The sequence below is a fragment of the Zootoca vivipara genome, chromosome 1 (genome assembly GCF_963506605.1).
Source record: "Zootoca vivipara chromosome 1, rZooViv1.1, whole genome shotgun sequence".
NCBI classification, from domain to species: Eukaryota; Metazoa; Chordata; class Lepidosauria; order Squamata; family Lacertidae; genus Zootoca; species Zootoca vivipara.
The window spans coordinates 72,152,332-72,172,729 of NC_083276.1; the positions used below are offsets into that span (position 1 = coordinate 72,152,332).

The window sequence follows — 20,398 nt, forward strand, 5'->3', positions numbered from 1 at the left end:
TGTTTTACAATGCAATCGTTGTATCCCTGAAGGCATTAGTATAAGCATGAAACAATAATGTGGAGACCTGCTGCAAAACAGCTGATTAAATGTGTATTGTAAACTAGGGATAGATTTACTCCCAGTTGACTCCTAACCCAAGCAGAAGCTGAGTACTGTCAGCAGATTTTATGAGAATCTATTCTTTCTGCTGAAGAGCTGATCCAGCATTGCATTTAGGTAAAAGCATTAGCTGTTTTCTCAGAATCTGATCCGAAAACAGTAGCTGAGAGTGTACCACTAAACTCAAGGGCTGCAATACTTCCATGTATTTATTTGGCACATAGCATCAGAGAGGAAGTACTCCTAACTTCTACTTACAGCTTGGCACTGGTTAGTAGGAAGATTAAATTCTGCCCCCAATGAGTTGACTGTAAGCAAAGACAGCTGTGTGTTGTGCATTACAGTTCTTGCTGATTTGTGGATTTCAAGGGCCATAAATACTTTACAGAAAGATCATGTCTTCAGAAAAACGAAGACTGTAGGTCTTCTAGATACTACTGTTATGCATAAGTCAAATCTGCTGTTTGGTGGATCACTGTCCATGAATCACCCAACCATACCTGCTCCTGGCTACCTCAGCATCCAATCTTTTAATACTCCCACTCCTGTTTCCCTCAGGATGAGCCCAGGCAAGAAACACAAGTTCACATGGGTCTCTTCTCCCACATTTTAGAAAATTAAGTATCACTCTTGTCTTTGAATCTTCAAGTAGCTGGGCAAATTCTCTCCCAACTACTCTTCTGCTCTTGTGGTGTAATACTATCATCTTTACTCAGGTATGCATAGATCTCTCATACCTCCAGACCACCCAGTCTTCCATAATCACCTGGTTTTAAAAGTAGTTTACCCCTAACGGATGGAAGTCAAAAATTCCCCAGGTGCTGAAAATATGCTGTCCGTGGTGCTGAAATTTTGATCCACCAAGATAACCTTCTACTGTAGGTGTGAATATGGATACTGAACTCATACTGTTGTTTTAGAGCTGCTTCCAGTAAACTTCCATCAACAATATTTTAACTTCTTCTTTAAGTTGTCTTTAAATTCCTCCTGCAGTTAGTATTTTTAAAAATTAATTAATCTCTGCAGCCCAAAGTTTATATCCAAGAGCTTTAAAAAGAGGCATGTTACTAGGAGTGGTTATTTGCAGAATGTCAAGGCTGTAAAGGATGTTTCTAACTTATACACTGCAATGTTCTGAGAATATTTCTAGAACATTTTTGCTATGGTGAAGTGGAAAAGTTTGCACTTTTTTGTTTGTTTGTTGAAGTCAAGATTCACAGTAATGCACTCACCATTTGACAAGCAGCAAAAATTCTCAGTCACATGGTTACTTCTCCCAATGGTTCCTCTGGTACACTTCTGATACTTTCTCAGACAATTTATCTTGAATTTGCAAATGTTTTATGCTTTAAAAACCCTTTAGAAAGAAAGAAATGAAAACGAAAAAAGGAGACAACATTTAATACTATCAGTGGCACCATGAGTGGTTTTTTGTGGGGGGGGGGGCTTAATTAATGCTGATTGTTCACGGTGTAGACGTGTATTCTAATACCAAGTGTTTTAAGAAGGTTAAGGAAACCATAAGAATGCGAAACTATAAAGCATAAAGCTACTTCAGTGGATATGAGTGAGACAAATGTTGATAACTCAAACTGGAAAATATTAGCCTTTGGACCATGTTATTGGTGGACTGCATCCTGCAATGACTGCTTCTGTTGCAACCACTATTTTATTTCAAAGGACCTTAAAGGGGAGAGTGGTCAGTGGGTGGCATCTAAAAATTATGCTCTTTCCCAAAGTATAGTCTTTTATTTCCATGTCTCTTCCATAATTTCTATCATACCATAATTTTCCTCTTGAAAAGATAAGTCATTCTCTTGGTAGAAAACTGTAGTGAGGGTCTGTGGAAGAGAACATTCCTTGCATGAAGAAGATTCCAGTTTCATTAGTCAGAATCTCTAGACAAGACTAGGAAGCCACAGATGTTTGTGCAGACATTGCTGAGCAGGAAGCAGGGCCACTTCCTATGCTCAAACCTTGTACATATCCAGTAAGAACCCCAAAATCTCTGGAATAAATACAAGACAACCCATTCAGTTTTCTCTTACAATCCATTTCCTGACAATGGGTTGTTAGAGATTTAGTTTTTCCTGCCTTTGGTTTTTATCAGGGAGGATTATCTCATGCTACACTTTCATTTAGCTATCCACACATGGTAACTTGGAGCCAGAGACAGAGCATTGTAATGTTCAATTAAGCAAAGGGAGACTGCTCTGCTTTTAAACATTTGTGGGGAATGAGGTTGGGATTTCAAGTTCTAAACCGAATTAATGAGGATAGAAAACAAGACCTAATTAACTGCAGCAGTAGCAGACAACACAAAAACTATTGGCGATTTCAGCCATTAGCCCAATGCATTGGAATAATTTTGCCCATATATGAAATCTAGCCAAATTTTGTATTGGAAAACTGTGGATGTGGAAAATTCAGAATTTGATATTTAAATTAAAACACCATCTTTTTCTACTCCCTTCCGACTGCGGTTGGTCCCAGGATTTTCCTGGCCTTATAGTCACTTCCCATTCCGTTAGCAGACTTTGACCTTCAACACACAGGCACCTCTATCACATGATTTCTGTACACAGGGGAGTTACTTGGAATATATGTACAGTGGTACCTCGGTTTACAAACACAATTGGTTCTGGAAGTCTGTACTTAACCTGAAGCGTACTTAACCTGAAGCGAACTTTCTCATTGAAAGTAATGGAAAGTGGATTAATCCGTTACAGACGGTCCGTGGAGTACTTAAACTGAAAATACTCAAACCGAGGCGTACTTAAACCGAGGTATGACTGTAGTGGTGGATAGGTACTGTGTCCTGCCACCCACTCATGGGCTCTACTTCATATTTGCATAGTATTGAAGTACTTACAGCACAACATGTATAGATCACTAAACATGCATTTGTATAACAAAGCGCATAATAGCACAGCAAATTATCTCCCTTGCATCAGGGGAAAGAAGTTACACTCTGAGATCAAACAAGTAACTTTCTATGGATGCTCCTCTTATGGCTAACTATTTTCAATGCTTTCATTATTATGCATTTGTTAGAAGCAACTGCTGAAGTCAATAACATATACACTGCATATACTTTATCAGTGAAAGAAAATGGAACACACGCTCAAAAGCCCAACTATTTATCTTTAGAAGCAATTGTTCAACTCATAAGAAGCAACAATGTCTTCAGCCTTGTATGTAGATATAAGCCAAATTAGCCCTGTGACTTCAGACAGATTCATCTGGACTAAATCTAAGGCCACCAGTTTAAAGGTGATTTATTATCCAAATTGTTTTTCAAGCATGAATGAGCACCATTCTCCTCAAAAATCTGATTTTTGAGAAAGGCATTAAGGGGCTAAAAGCATTTGGTAAGCACCTATGGTATGCTTTGCTGACAACATAGCACATTCCCTGCCTACACCAATAGTGTAGGAGCCCTGTTAGTCATCCAGTGTGCGTAGTTTATTGGCACTCTGCCCTCGCTGTATTCTTTGCTAAGGAAGACAATCATTTGTTTTATTTTTACTTTTACTTTACGTAGAAGTCAGACAGCATTCTTTTCATCATCTGTCATTACAGAGGTGGCTGTCATAAGACAATCCAAACAACATGGCAGCCGGGATGTTAAAAAGCAAAGGCCCAGTTCAGGAATATGAGTAATCAGCCTCTATACTGTGCAGGACTTACTAAAGCTTGTTTCACAACTTACAAAATTCACATATAAAAGTTACAGTACTTCTGTAAGGAATTACACAAATCCTGTGTGAACATTATGTGTGCTATTAGTGTGATACTAGTTTACATACCTGGCATCGCTTACACGGGATCGACATCATCATGTTACAATATATATCTGGGATTTCCCCTGAACCAACAAGTAGAAACCTGTAGTAAACCTCTTAGATTTTCTGCTAAATCACACAATATCAAAGCTGACCTTCCTGTTACATATTTGGGGAACAGTTTCATGCTCCTTTTCTATGCAAATGACAGATACTATAAACTTACCAAGCATTCAGTCACTCTATGTACTACAGTTCCAGGATTTCCCCAGCTGAATCATCAGTTACTACCACCATCTCCTAAAGCATGAAAGAAAGAAAAAGAAGAAGAGTGCTCTTCACTGAGTATGAATGAGAAATGCATTTGGGGAGTTATACAATCTTACACGATCCCTGCATCAAAACCTAATTCTAAGGGCCAGCCTAAAGCAAGGCTTTGTGGTATGTTTAAAGACACCCTAGGGTTTGAAGTCAAACAGTTAGAAAAAATGCTCTTTATTTGCACAAGCTCTACTTTTAACTTCCAAAAATGATATTTTGCTGCTTATAAACATCTATATCCCTCCCTGCTACATCAAGCAATACATCTGTTGAGAATTGGTCACAACTAAACTTTTACATTGAAAGGTTGTTTGATAGATACCCAAATGCCTCATTAATGATGGTGGGCAATTTGAAGGTGACCTGGAAGCTGCAATTAATCCAGAATGCGGCAGCTAGACTGGTGACTGGGAGTGGCCGCCAGGACCACATAACACCAGTCCTGAGAGAACTATATTGGCTCCCAGTATGTTTCTGAGCACAATTCAAAGTGTTGGTGTTGATCTTTAAAGCCCTAAACGGCCTCGGTCCTGTATACCTGAAGGAGTGTCTCTACCTCCATCATTCAGCCAGGACACTGAGATCCAACACCGAGGGCCTTCTGGCGGTTCCCTCATTGCAAGAAGTGAGGTTACAGGGAACCAGACAGAGGGCCTTATCGGTAGTGGCACCCACCCTGTGGAATGCCCTTCCAACAGATGTCAAGGAAATAAGCTGCTATCCTATTTTTAAAAGACACCTGAAGGCAGCCCTATTTAGGGAAGTTTTTAATATTTAATGCTGTATTGTTTTATTATTCGATTGGAAGCTGCCCAGAGTGGCTGGGGAGACTCAGCCAGATGGGCATGGTATAAATAATATATTATTATTATTATTATTATTATTATTATTATTATTATTATTATGCTAGGGTGAGTATTAAATTGGAAAACCACCGATGATATTGCGCATTCAATGAAAATAGGAAGACTCTCTAGAGTCAAGGTTATAAATAGGGAAGGTATATGCTTGCTTGAGCTGTGCAATAATTATAACTTACAAATTGTGAATGGTTCAATAGATGGTAATAGAAACAGGAAATTTACATACCACCACCCCCAGATGTAGTGTCATCGACTATATGCTGGTCCTTTGTGAAATTGTAAATCTGATAGTGAACTTTAGAATTGGGACACACATCAAAAACAATCACCAACCATTGCTGATGTCTATAAATGTAAGCTTTGATTTAGAAATAACTAATCATAACAATACAATTTTTTTTGTCAACGTGAGCATATGGCCCAACTAAAATGGTCCCAGGAAATGATTCTAGCAGTGGGGTAAAAGCTTTGTTGATTTTAGGAACCAGGTACTCTTTAGTCTGAAGAACATCAATTCTTGTACTGACATTCTGGAAGTATATAGTGAAATCTTCAAAATGTTTGAAGAGCTTAACACTCCACCAAAAGTTAGGGTACTTAAAAACAGAACTAGTCCCTGGTTCAATGAGGAATGTCTTCAACTTTTTTAAAAAAATTGTGCCAAATTTCCAAAGATAACCGTACCAAATTAGGACCTTCCTACTTTGATGAAAAAAGAAAATATCACCTAGTTCTGGCCGGAAAGAAACAAAAAGATGCCACCCAAAAATGGTTCCAATTGACTCAATTCAAAACAAAAATAACAAAGTGCTTTGGTTTAAAATATAGGGAGGTCTGAAAGCTGGCAACCAATCAGCTGTCCCATCAATTGCAGAATCTAAATGGTTTCAGTATTTCATTTCCATATTTAATTATGTACATAGTAAATTGAATGGAAAGGAAGTCCAACAATAACAAACTAGATAAACTAAAAGAGTGGCCAAGGGTGAAAGAGGAGGAAATTAGAGATATAATTATTAGTTTCCAACCAGGAAAGTTGTTTATAAATGGATGTTTTATGATGCCCTATATTTTTAATGCCTAATAAGGGTTTGGCTAAGTAAGTAAATAAGTGTTTAAAAAAACCCTCACATTTAGCTGAATCAAAATGCTTCTGCACAGTAATGGGGTGGGGTGGGGTATAGTGACAACAGAAGGGACAAAAATGAAGACATGGCCCATTTGCAAAATTGCTGGTGCACTTCTAGAACAATAATCCATGAATGAGAAGTCTGTTCCCCACAGATCTCTTAATTAATCACATAACATATGCAATCAAGATTTTTATGTCTGAGTCAATATTTCCGCCATGAACTTCTAATTATGCTTTGGTCAAATAATTAGTTTTCCTGAAAACTGTTCTGCAGCGTACAGGGACTTGGTTCTGAAGACAGCAGCAACAATCTAGAGAAGGCTCATCTTACTTGCCCCAGGGATCAACATAGCACACTTCAGAGACTTGTCCCTCGCTTTTGCTGCAGTGGCTCCCCTGGCTCGGCTGCAAACCATTGCCTAAAACACATGACCACTCCAACTATCCATTGCAAATATGCTGTTCCATGAAAAATAGGGCAAGGCATGCTTTTATGTATCCTTTACAGAAAGATCAACTTGTGACTAATAAATGAGGAAACTAGTCACACTTTCAAAATATCTCATACATTTAAGGACTTCAACTGCATTCAGAGTAAGTTTTGCACTATAGGATGTTTACTAATGCTACATTTGGACAAAGAAAAGCCATTTTATACATCAAAGCAATTCTACCAGGAATCCTTTCTCCACACTTCTTAACAAAAGAGGCAACAATTTTGCGGGGTAGGGGAACCTTTCACAGAAATGAAGGTGGGTAGATAGTGCCAATTGCATTTAAGAATCCAGTATCACTGTTAAGACTTTCAAGAAACAATCTTAAGCAGAGATATTTATTACTATGTGGTCTGATTCATCCTAGGAGTCACACACGTGCATAATCTGCATGAATAATAAAACTTATCTACAGAATTAAACCCAATAATGTAGCTACCCTCAAATCATGTAAGTGTTGATTTTATCCAAGTGCAAGAATTGGATCTCTATGGGACAGCAGTTCACTATGACCAGAGGCAATATTCAAGACAGCGTCTTTCAGAAAAGTGGTCACACCACCACAATGTTTTCTTGCAAAATTTAGCCTCCTGGTGGGCCTTCAAGAAGCATGCAGCTGACCAATGTTAGGAAGAGGCTGCTAGACTAGATGAACTCTTCACTTGATCCTACAGGGCTGTTATATTCTTAAGTAGCCTACCATCCTGGCAAAAAAAAAAAAGGAGATTCATCATCAAATGTGATTATGTATCAATCATTCCTTCAAAACACAATTTAAGGAAGCACTTGCAATCATTTTCTAATACAAAATGTAGAGCAATTTCTAAGAAGTCCATTAATATAGATTCTTTCACAAAGAAGGCTCAAAACCAATCTAACAGCAATTTCCAACTGGCACGCATTAAGGTGTGAGACAGGAAAGTGTGGGCTGAATCAGATGTTATAGAATTTTCTTCGCATTACCATCCCTGAGAATGTATTTGCTCATACAACCTAATGTGTGACCCAGCTCCTCCACAGATACAGAAATGGACTTGAGATTTCTGAGACCCTGGCTGCACTTAAAAAACAAAAACAAAAAAACCCGCACAATAACAGGAAATATAGAATGCTGCACCTACATCATTAGATGGGCTGGTCACATATCATATTCACCATGTAAATGCTACCCATGGAAAGGTTAGAATGTGGCCATGCAGCAGAGTGCTGAATGTGGTGGTCAGGGAAATAAGTTGGGAGGGTGAATCTGGGGATACTTCAAGCGACAAAATACATCCCCTGGGGGTTCCAAAATCATTCCCATGACATAATTAGTGTTGAAAAATGCATTCTATTGTCTACAATAGGTTTAGTGCAAACCTAATTTCAGCAGGAGGCAGGACATCAGGGAATGCCTCTTTGGGTTATGTGCTGGTGATCCATGCATTATTAGACCATGAGAAGAAATGTCCCATACTGCTCAAGCATCTAGCTGTCTATCTGAGCTAGCAAAGGAGCAATTCCACATCACAGAAATGTAGTTTCATATCTTCTTCCAAGAGGGAACTGCTGGAGACTTCTCTGCCATTTAAACGTCTGGCTATATGTTGTAGAACAGGCATGTCAAACCTGTGGCCCTCCAGATGTTTTGGACTACAATTCCCATCTTCCCCAACCACTGGTCCTGCTAGCTAGCGATCATGGGAGTTGTAGGCCAAAACATCTGGAGGGCCACAGGTTTGACATGCCTGTTGTAGAAGGATTGATACATTCAACTATTATACTACAGTGGTACCTTGACTTAGGAATTTAATCCGTTTCGAACAGACCTTCGTAAGTCGAAAAAATCGTAAGTCGAAGCCAATGGGGGGAAAAAATAAAAAAAATCGAAAGTCGAAAAAATCCTATCTAAAAATTCGCAAGTCGAAAAAATCCTATCTAAACCGCATCCAAAATGGTGGATGGAACTCTGTTCGTAACTCGAAACATTCATTAGTCGAGTCATTCATAAGTCAAGGTACCACTGTACTCAGTCCATAGTTGGCATATACCATGTTACCTGCAAAATTATGAAGACCATAAATAAAAAACCACCTATTAACTCTCAGTGATTCTTTCACCTACAAACACAACATACAAACAATACACTCAACAAGAACAAAGAGCTACTGACAGGTCTAATAATTTTGAAATAATCTTATTTTTTATTTTATTTTTGCAGTTTGTAGCTACCTTGGATCATGGGATCCTGCTACTATGGGGTCCTGCTACTCTTACTGTAAAGGTTTCCTGTGGCAGCAGAGACAAAAAGGAGTCACAAATCTGAACATTTCCTTACTTGCCTACGGGTAGAATTGCTTTGACACATTAATGCAGACATACCATAGTCAGATGAGTAAACTTTCTCAAGTACTTATTTATTAAGCTAGCTGATTTTAACACAGAAGTTCCAGCTTCATGTTGATGCTGATGACCACCCCACCCTACATTTGTATTCCACCATTCTTCCATCATGGAACCCAAGGTGGCATATAGCTTCAGTCAGGTGGTAGCCCAATGCACCATCACAGGCACAAACATGGTGGGGTGGGGGGAGATGTCTCCATTATAAAGTCTCTCTTCCACACAGTATTTTTTTTAAAAAAAATAGCTTGAATACAGTTGTACATTGGTTGTCAAACACCTTGCGACTTGAAAATTTTGGTTCAAACGCTGCAAACCTGAAAGTGAGCCGATGTGCGAACGTTCTTTGGAACCCAAATGTCTGACGCTGCTTCCATGGCTTCCAATTGGCTGCAGGAAGCTCCTGCAGCCAATCAAAAGCTGCACCTTTTTTTAAAAAAATGTTTTCAGAAGTCTAATGGGCTTCTGAGAACAGATTCCGTTTGAGAACCAAGGTACGACTGTATTCAATAGTGCATCATCTTATCCTTCAGCTGGGGTTATATATATACTGTATCTCACTGTGCTTCTTGCTGTCCAAAACACCATCACAGTTTAACAGTCTAACAAAACTCAGCATACCAATGTCAAACACAATAAAATATAAAATTGGCTACACATTTGCCTGCACTCACAAACTTTCATTTATTTCATATCTGATGCTAGCTTGTACCACTGGGAGGCAGTGATGGTTTCATAAAAGGCAACATGAAAATCGGCATTGATAAAATTATGGAAAAAGATTTCCATTCATTCTCTTAACCCAGAACATGACTCTGAGGACATAAAAGATTCCAAATATACTTCAGCACATGATGGGATATGGTGTTGCTCCACAGAAGTTGCCTTCAAGAGGCATACTGCATCTAAACCTGGAGGGTGCATATGTAACCAATGGCTATTAATTACAGTGGCCACATGCATCCCTTAGTGTCAATCATGAGTCAAAGAGTTTGCCTGTCTGGTCAGGGTTTGTTTGTTTTTCCAACTACGGTATGAAAAGATACTGAATTCCAACAGAAGGGGCAGGATTCAACTAACCTACCCTGTCAGTACAAGGATTTCTACCTGTGCAACAGGTCTTTCCTCCCTTCTCCTCCTGTGCTCCAAATCTGTCCCTGGGGGTTAGAGTAACCCCTAGAACATATTTAGGGGGTACACAGGGGGAGAATGTTTTGTTGCAAGAGCAGAAATTCTTGCACTGAGGAATGCTTACTTAGCACTTTGTTAGATTCCAACCAAGAATTCAAGAGGGCTTGTCTTATAAACCTGGCAGATGGTCCCCCAAAACCAGCAACCTCTGTGGTCCACCAAAATCAGGATAACAACACTACAGTATCTACTTTTAAGATGTTTGATGGCTTGTGTTAGTTACTGTATGGAAGAGAGCTTAATAGGTTTTTTTAAAAATTGATATCCATATGTTTGTGTACTTAAATTAGGATGTGGGGCAGGAACCTAAACAATACATTTACAGTATATAACTCAACTATCAATCAGCCCATATGACTTCAATCACCTAGAAAACATACTTCAAAAGGATATGATTCACACCAGAAGTCACTTACTATTTAATAGAAGGTGGGTTTTTTACCTGGCAAGTCGTGACTGTGGTTTCTTTTTTTGGGGGTGGGGGCTAATGTTTCCCAGTTTAAAGTCAGCTTCTATTTTTAAAAATTCATTATCACACACCATATTACACTAGACTCACAGATACTCAAGACAGTAAATGCAAATATCCTTTGGCATCTTTATAATCTTTTTTGCAATCATTTCTGCCACCATACTATCCCAATCCAGACTGCCCATAGTTTGCATTGCTCATACGCAATTGCAGAATACATGGGAATCTTCATTTGTTATTATTTCAGTGAAAGGAGCTGTACAAAGGAATGCACAAGCAAGTGGGCTCTGTTCACTGAAAAGCTAAACCTATTTGGTGGAGCTAAACCAGTTTCCATACCTTTTAAAAATAACTTGTACACAGCTCTGGTTACAGGTAGGTAGCCGTGTTGGTCTGGGTCGAAGTAAAATAAAAAAAATTCCTTCAGTAGCACCTTAAAGACCAACTAAGTTTTTATTTTGGTATGAGCTTTCGTGTGCATGCACACTTCTTGGTATCTGAAGAAGTGTGCATGCACACGAAAGCTCATACCAAAATAAAAACTTAGTTGGTCTTTAAGGTGCTACTGAAGGAATTTTTTTTATTGTACACAGCTGTTTTCAAAAGTAAGACAGACCACTTGGAATATAATAATAAAAAATTAGTAAGGGAACAGCTCTGCACAAAGGCCAAAATTCAGTCATGAGCAAGTACTGATGGAAATTATGGAATGGGATCTAGTCACAACAAAAGAGTCAATTGTTTATTTTTATTTAACAATATTTATATATTGCTTGATTGTAAAAACAAACAAACCTTTAAGTAGTTCAACAATAGCAACTTCCCAAATATAAATTAAACTGCTGAAATAAATAAAACTTGGGGATAACCAGGAATGGATATGAACACACCTCAGCCTTGGAGTCCACATAGAGTACCATACAGCAACACGTTCTACTATACTACTACTGTGTTTCTCCGAAAATAAGCCATACCCCAGAAATAAGCCATACCCCAAAAATAAGCCATACCCCAAAAATAAGCCACCGTTTGTTTTGTGAGGAAAAATAAATATAAGACGGTGTCTTATTTTTGGAGAAACACAGTATTCAAGGCTGTACACCTGTGTATAGTGGCTGAGAATCGCAAAGAGGGTGATGCCACTGCACTTAGGTCCTGTTTGCAAGCTTCCCATACTTGAAAATCAACAACATATGCCTCTAACAGGGGTGAAAAATAAATGTCAACATGTTTTCTCAAAATAATTTCCTTACTGGAATTTTGCAATGTCACTGTAATTTAAGGTCCCGTTTAGCTTTCAATGGATAAACCGCATGGTCTTTCGTTTCTGCTCTCATGTAATTAACCTCTCAGTGGTCTGAGCCTTCTCAAGATGTTGTAATACATCAGGGTACCTTACAGTGTTTCCCAGGGTCACTAGTGGGAGAAGTGAGTACACTACAGCGATCCACATTAAGCTCCTGTTGGGGAGGGAGCTATTCTCAGTCTTGCAGAATTTTCCCTTAAGGCTGCAGCAGCCCATGTAGCCCTGGGCCTGGCAAATGAATTCAGTTGATGAGCAGATTCAGTACTTTTTGGTCATGTTGATAGCAGCCACAGAGAAGGCAGAGCAGCAGCCTCAGGACCAGGGCAGGGGGGATTTGAAGTTCCATTCTATTTGCAGCTGTTATTTGCATTTCCAGGGAGGCCTCTACTGGCACCAATGGGAGCTTCCCTCACGATGCAAATAGCAGCTTCTGTGACAGGATTCTTGTTGGGACCATAGCAGGAAGAGAAAGAGTTAAGCTTCCTCTCCCCATTCCATGTGCAATTAACAGTTCTTTCTAGTCTGGCCCTTGGTATGATTTAATCCTAATTGCTCTTGTTTTAAAGCTCACTCTGGCTGGCAGTATGCAACAGAGAAAGATGGATTGCTTTTGGCTCCTCCAAATTGCAGTTAACATTTTCAGACGCAGCAGGCAAAAAGTAAGGACACTAATTTCCAGAAACTCTAGATGTTCCCTGGGTGTGCCAGCCTTGTCCTAGAATGTGTCTGGCTGCTATGTAAAATATCAGATGATCTGTTGTTTGAAAAACACCAATTCCTCTCTCTAGGAAATTAGTTCTCCTGTATCCAAATTAGGCCAGACACACACTTCATAGCTGGAGATCAGAATTTTACATTTCTTAGGAATGGTGGTTATTTGCTTCCAGAGTGTCTGCCTGTACTTGAATCTTCTTAACAGGCAGAAATTCAACATGTAAAGATTTCCTCTTCACTACATGTTCACACTAGGGAAATGTAGCATATGTGGTGAATGCTCACCTGCTGCACAGCTTTTAAAGGCACAGCACCCAAGCCAGAGTCCCACATCTTTTTGCACCAGATAGTGAATTTTACACTATGCACCAGATCCCTGCCACATCACAAAATATTTAAAGAGAACCTACAAACGAAACTCCAGAAATATATTAAACAGTTTGTTTACATAGGCAAGGGTGTCTGTGGTTACTGACTCAGGGTTATTATTCTGCAACTGCTACCTATGTAGGCAAAAATGTCCAGTGCATTCAGCCATAACTACTAGCTCACTATTAATTCAAAGTGCTGGTTTTTACCTATAAATCCTTAAATGGCTCAGGACCGCAATACATCAAGGACCACCTCTTTCTGTATGAACCTGCCTGGTCCCTGAGATCATCTTCTGAGGCCCTTCTTAGTGTGCCTCCTCCTTGAGAGGTCCGGAAGGTAGCAACACGAGAACGGGCCTTCTATGAAGTGGCTCCCCATCTGTGGAATGCTCTCCCCAGGGAAGTTCGCCTGGCACCTTCATTATACACCTTTATGAATTCAGAGGGAGGAAAGGGGAGTTGTTCCACTTGACAAGTAGAAATGCTTGGACTGATTGCTGGCATCTATCTGCCTCGAGAGACAATGGAGTGCGTCGAACTGATGCATTAACAGTACTGAAGTGACCTCCTTGGGGCACAAGCCTGGGCAGTGTGCATGAAGGTCCTAGGCTGCCCAGATGACAAGACCCCCACTCTTAGCCTCGCTAATATGGGCCAAACGAAAGCACAGCAATATGTTTGGTACCAGCTTGGCTGCAGGAGCTGCCAGTAGGCGGCATACAAGACACCATCCAACTGTCTTAGGGACTCCACTCTGGATTTCTGCAGGGCTTACTCCTTAGCCTTTTCTTCTCCTGAAGATATCCTTCAAGACAGCGGAGGTTTAGGAACAAAGTTTTCCTTTTCCTGGTTGGGCTACCTTCCCAGGTTGACAACCCCCATCTGCCCCTCACTTCCCTTGACAGCACATGCTATTGGTTTTGTCAATTCAATCCACTAGAGCCTGTCTTTACATGCAGAAGAAGTCCCTAATGCTCTGAGGGTTTGAGACTCTTCGGCTACCCTTATCTGGTTCAGTTGGCCAGTCAAAGCCATTCCTGAAGTGTGACCACTGTCACATGCTAACAGCTTCTAGGAGCCACAAGTGAGTGCTGAGTGCAAGGTAGGGACCAAAGGTTGACAAACTACCCCAGAAGGAGCACGACATGTTTCCATCAGACGTACCCCCTTCCCTATCCCGTAATAGCACAGCACTGCATTTCTCCCATGACATTTTTTTTATTGCAGCCTCCCATAATCAAAGGCCATAAACAGGTTTTGGATATGCTATGATATATTTTCTCACATAAAGCCTTACTACAATATCCCATTAATGATCCTTCACCCAGGTTATGCCTCCCTCCCACAATTTGGTTCTGCTAGTCATCTCATCCCTACCTTCTCTGCCTTCCATCTCCCTCCTCTGACTTCACAGTGTTTCTCAAAAACTTTCACATGCTGAAGGGATGGGGGATGGGAACCACCCTAAATTTCAGATGCACAGCTTTGCAAGTATATACATGCAAATTGTATCTATTAGTTTTAAACGTTCTGTTGGTTTATTGGTGCCATTTATTTACGTGATGACACACACACACACACAAACACAATTTGCTTTTTCTCAGGTAGCTCTCTCTGCTGTGTGCATGTACACACATGTAAATTGCATGAATTCCAGTTCATAATGGAAGCTAGACACTCCAGGCACTGCATTTTAAGGCAATTACAGTATTTTTCCCCTCTGGTGCTAAAAGCCATTTTGGTCTGCAGCTTTGCACCTTTTATACATCAGTGGTAGCATATTATAATTGCCTAGCAATGCACTGCCTGGGGTGCTTTACCACTAAAAAGCTTTCAAAGTGTTAATTTGCTGGAAAAAGTAGATTTCTATTATACAGTGGAAAGAATGGGTCACCTTAAGTTTTACAGAAGTTGTGCAGGTTGTACAAACTAAAAAAAAAAAAAGTACAGAGGTACCTCTACTTACGAATAACTCTACTTATGAATGTTTCTACTTACAAATGGAGCTCCGTCCGCCATATTGGATGCAGTTTAGATAGGATTTTTTCTACTTACGAATTTTTAGATAGGGTTGCTTCTACTTACGAATTTTTTCTCCCAATGCATTCCTATGGGATTCGACTTACAAATTTTTTCAACTTACGAATGTGCGTTCGGAACGCATTAAATTTGTAAGTAGAAGTACTACTGTAGGCCTTTATTTTTAACGACTTATCAAAATTCAAATATTAACATAAACTCTGCCTCATCATTTTTATTCTTCAGAACAGAAGACATCCATTGGGACCTTATGGAGGAATTCAAGTTCAACATCACCCTCTTCTGACTGGTCCATCAGCACAAGATTTTGGCTTGCCACACAAAGTGATTCCCATTCTCCTTCCTATCTGCGCTGCTCTGGAGGTTCTTCTGACACACACACACCCCGAGTGGATTTGGGGGAAGTGTACAGAGACCATGGGGTGGGGAGGGGAAAACCCCCAATGGTAGTCCTTGCATAAGCTTCCACTAGCGCACCACAGGGCTAGTTGAATCCTGGCCAATAGAGAAGCACTGTATCACTTGTGTTAGTGAAGCCAATAACAGCTAGCAAAGGTAACAGAAAAACAACTCAGTCCTTAGATGCTTCATATTTAGCTCAGTGTAGCAGTCGAGAAACATGTGATATTTTAAAAGAAGTGCCACTTATCAGAATGTTCTATGACTATGACTCTATGACTTATCAGACATGGATTCAGACTGCAATCCTATACTCCCATATACGTGTATGTTTGATTGAACTAAATGAGGCTTATTTCTGAATAGACTTACATAGCTATGCATTTTAAGGTAGAACTCCCCTCCCTCTCCAAAACGGGTCTGGAATGGGGGGCAGGATTAATAAAAAATGGTGAGGGGGGGGGGAATCCCCCAAAGTAATTGTATGTCAAATCATCTGCAACATGTTGAAAATGTTTTAAAACTCTGCATTTCTCATATTTATTCATAAGATTTAGGAATGCATCACACATTAAAGATTAATAGCCATAACTACGGTAATCTTACACATGTTCACTTGGAAGTAAATTCTGCTATGATCAATGGGGTTTATTCACTGGTGTGTTTAGGTTTGGAAACTAGTAGCACAAATGGCCACAGCTGTCTGGCTTATGTACATATGGTGAAACAGGGATGGTATACAAAGACTGCTGAGTAAGCTTGGCAGTCAGGGAATAAGATGAGAGTTCCTGCTGTGGGTCAGGAACTGGTTAACAACAAGAAGAACTGGGATAAATGGACAGTTCTCCCAATGGAGGAATAGACAAAGTGAAGTCCCTGCTGGATGTGCTTTGTAACTTGTTCATAAGTGATCTAGAGTTAGGAGTGAGCTGTGAAATGGCCATGTTTGCTGATGATACTAAATTGTTCAAGGTTGTTAAAACAAAAGGTTGTGAAGAGCTCCAAAATAACCTCTCCAAACTGAGTGAATGGGTGGTAAAATGGCAAATGCAATTCAATATAAACAAGTGTAAAGCGATGCATGTTGGAGCAAAATAAATAAATTAAAATAATGTTGCATATGCACTTATGGGGGCTGAACTGGCAGAGTCTGGCAAGGAATGAGACCTTGGAGTCATAGCTCAATGAAGATGTTTTGGATTGATTTGACCCTCTTGGCTTTGCCTTTCACCTTTTAAATAAAGAAAGCCCCAATCCCTTCATTTCTGGGCAGTTTCCTCTTTTGATATCACATGCTACCATGTTGTATTTACTTGGCTATTGGTGATTAAAATGTACATTTAAATTTATATTTAATTTACTAGCATTATGGTCACTGCTCCCAATTGGTTCAGCAACACTTACATATTGCACCAGATCTTGGGTGTTACTTAAAGATTAGGGCCCAGAGTTGCCATCTCTCTAGTCTGTTACATGACCAACTGCTCTAGGGCACAGTCATTTAGGGTATCAAGAAATTTTACTCCTTTGTTGAGACTGGAAGACATATGCAGTCAGTCTATGTGAGGGCAGTTAGTTCCTTAATTTCATTCTCCATAGTAATGTATGTATAGCATACAGCTCTTGAGATGCAAATTTAATAGCGCAACTATATAACACATTTCCCAATATACTAAGCAGTAGGCAGCTGCTACATAATAAGTCTCTGCTTGTATTGTATCAACTGCGCTGCTAGCATGTAATGCATTTTCATTCTCTGTACTGTACTGTAGTTCAGAACTGCAAGTGTGTGGAGTAAAACTGTTTAAATATATGAATCAAGACTTCCTATTGCCTGGGATTCCCCTTGTGTTAAAAAGAATAAATGCTCACGCTTGTGCCTTTTATGCAAAAGTCTGTGGAGGTTAGAAAAAGTCAATGGGAATTAGAAAAGCTAATTTTGGTATTTAAGGAACTTGGCTGCAATTTTGGCAAGCAGAATTTTGAGTCTAACACAGATGCAGATTTGGCATCAATTGTTTCTCTGCTCCCCCACCACCGCTTTCCACCTGAAAACATATGGAGGAGAAAGCACAATGCTAGAGCGCTTATTGGCAAGTGTTATAGTGTGCCAATGTACTTTACTCAGTGACAGATAGAGCACACTTACTACTGTAAATGGTAGGGGGGAAATTCTGCTACCAAATTATCAACCACTAACATGCAGAAGGTGAAATACTCTGCTGGAATTGCACACAGGCGGGGTTCAGATTTGGGAAGTTATAATGAAAATACCACAAGGCAGCACATGGAACCACTACTACTTGATTCCAGCTTGGAAAAGTGAAGATAACCACCATACCAGTTTCTTAAAAATACACATCCTGCTTCTGCATAATGTGTTTATGTGCTAGTGGCCAGGTGTGGGGGTGCATTTGCTAATGCAGTACAATGCTTTGATCTCTGCATCACTGTTTACAGTATCTTTTCACGGGCATTGGAAGGAGTGTAAGCAATGGCATGGTTATTTTTATGGCTTGCTGTTGTTTAAATGTCTGGAATCTCATTTAATTTAACATTTATAGTGTTGTTTAGTTTTTGTCATTTATACTTCATCATGGGACCCCCATCATGGGATGAAGGGCGACCATTAATTACAAATAACAGTAAGGCACAAAATTACTTACTAAAATGTTAGTCCAAGTTCTCCACGTCTCAAAGTAGACCATGAGTTCTTCACATCAGGTGCTTTTATGGAATTTTATGCAAATCTATTATCAGACCTGAGCTTCCTAGTGAAAAATCTAGATTTGGTGTCTCCTCCTTCCTCTGCATGGAATCCTGGAGCTTCTGGTCTCAGCAGCTTTATGGGCATAAGGATTTTTCTAATGGTTATAGGTGCATATCTGATTGTTTTTTTAGAAGTGGACACCAAAAACATGAATTTACCATCTAAGACAGACTCATCAGAGAATCTGTACTTATTCACTGTATAGAACACTTGGGCATTCAAGGCCAGCCTTGTGTCAGGATTGGGTACAGCCAACATGTAAGGGCAAGACAAAAGAGGAAAATAAATTGCAGTGGAAGGGTTGAAAGGCAAGCAAGCAGGTTGACTAGTCCAAGGCAGCAAGTTTCTGCCATTGGCAGTCTAAGCAGTGAGAAAGTAATGACATGGTGTACTATGCAATGATACTTGTACTTAGCTCAGCCGTTCCAAATCTGGGAGACTATTGCTGTAGTGGAGTCCCTGCAGTTTCATTTTCTTCAGGGGTAGATACAGTGTAGTTTCCCCCAAACTTGGGGTGGCCAACATCGTTGCTGGGATACAATTATCATGCTCAGAAAATAGTCCTGTTGGATCAGACCAAAGGCCCATAGAATCCCTGGAATCTTCAAAAGGATTTTTAATTAGCAAGGCTGGGAAAGGCTTCTGTGCTTGAGATTTTTGACTATTCCTATCAACAAGAGTATCAATACTGATCTAAGCAGAACAACTCAGTGTAAGGCTATGTCTTAAAAAGGTGCTGTGGGTTAAACCACTGAGCCTAGGGGTTGCTGATCAGAAGGTCTGCGGTTCGAATCCTTGTGACGGGGTGAGCTCCCGTTGCTCGGTCCCAGCTCCTGCCAACCTAGCAGTTCGAAAGCACGTCAAAATGCAAGTAGATAAATAGGAACTGCTACAGCGGGAAGGTAAACGGCATTTTCGTGTGCTGCTCTGGTTCGCCAGAAGTGGCTTTGTCATGCTGGCCACATGACCTGGAAGCTGTACACCGGCTCCCTCAGCCAATAATGCGAGACTGGGTGGTCTTAAAAGAAAATTAGACAAATATACGGCAAAAAATTAATGCTAACAGTGACTACCAGCTACATAGAATCATAGAACTGTAGAACTGGAAGTGACCTCAAGGGTCATCTAGTTCAAACCCCTGCAATGCAGGAAACATTTGCCCAATATGGGGCTTGAACCCACAACCCTGAGATTAAGAGTCTCATCCTCTACCAGCTGACCTATCCCAGCTGACATGATGGCTACATTTTACCACTATTGTTGGAGGCAGTGTATGCCTCTGAATGACCATTGCTGGGAATCACAAGTGGGGAGAGTGGTGTTGTGCTTAGATCCCTACTTGGGGGCTCCCCATAAGCAACCACTCTGAGAGTGGGATGCTGGACAAGATGGGATGTTGACCTGCTCTTCTTATGTTCCTACTGCCACAGAAGTTATATTCCGGCGTATAAGACGACTGGACGTATAAGACTACTCCCAACTTTTCCAGTATATATATATATATATATATATATATATATATATATATATATATATATATATATTATTCTCACCGTATATACTCACCGTATAAGAAATACGACCCAGCATATATATAAGACGACCCCCGTCTTTTGAGAAGATTTTCTTGGGTTAAAAAGTAGTCTTATATGCAGGAATATACAGTATCTGGACTAGGTATAAAAATCACATGGAATCACCACAGTATGGTGGAGGTGGGAATACGTCACCACAAAGAAAGTGCAGTGGTACCTCGGAAGTCAAACGGAATCCATTCCGTAAGTCCATTCGACTTCCAAAATGTTCAGAAACCAAGGCACGGCTTCCAATTGGCTGCCAATCGAAAGCCACAGAAGCCGCATCAAACGTTCAGAACGTTTTCAAACCGGAACACTCACTTCTGGGTTAGTGGCGTTCGGAGCTAAAACATTTGACTCGCAAGGCATTCAAGATCCAAGGTACAACTGTATTTCAAGCAACTTCCACAGATGAACATTAATGCTTAGAGTGACTGAGCTTGAGAAGTATACTATGGTATGGCAAAACATAAAGCCAG

At 40.1% G+C, this 20,398-nt stretch overlaps 1 protein-coding gene across 1 annotated transcript in view; it reads right to left on the minus strand.

The window, feature by feature from the left end:
• The window catches only part of PTPN5 (protein tyrosine phosphatase non-receptor type 5), a 98,826-nt gene that overhangs the window by 48,260 nt on the left and 30,168 nt on the right, over positions 1 to 20,398 (minus strand). Inside the window, exon 3 of the mRNA XM_060274353.1 lies at positions 1,335 to 1,442. Coding sequence (XP_060130336.1) covers positions 1,335 to 1,442 — 108 coding nt within the window. The remainder of the gene's footprint in view (positions 1 to 1,334; positions 1,443 to 20,398) is intronic.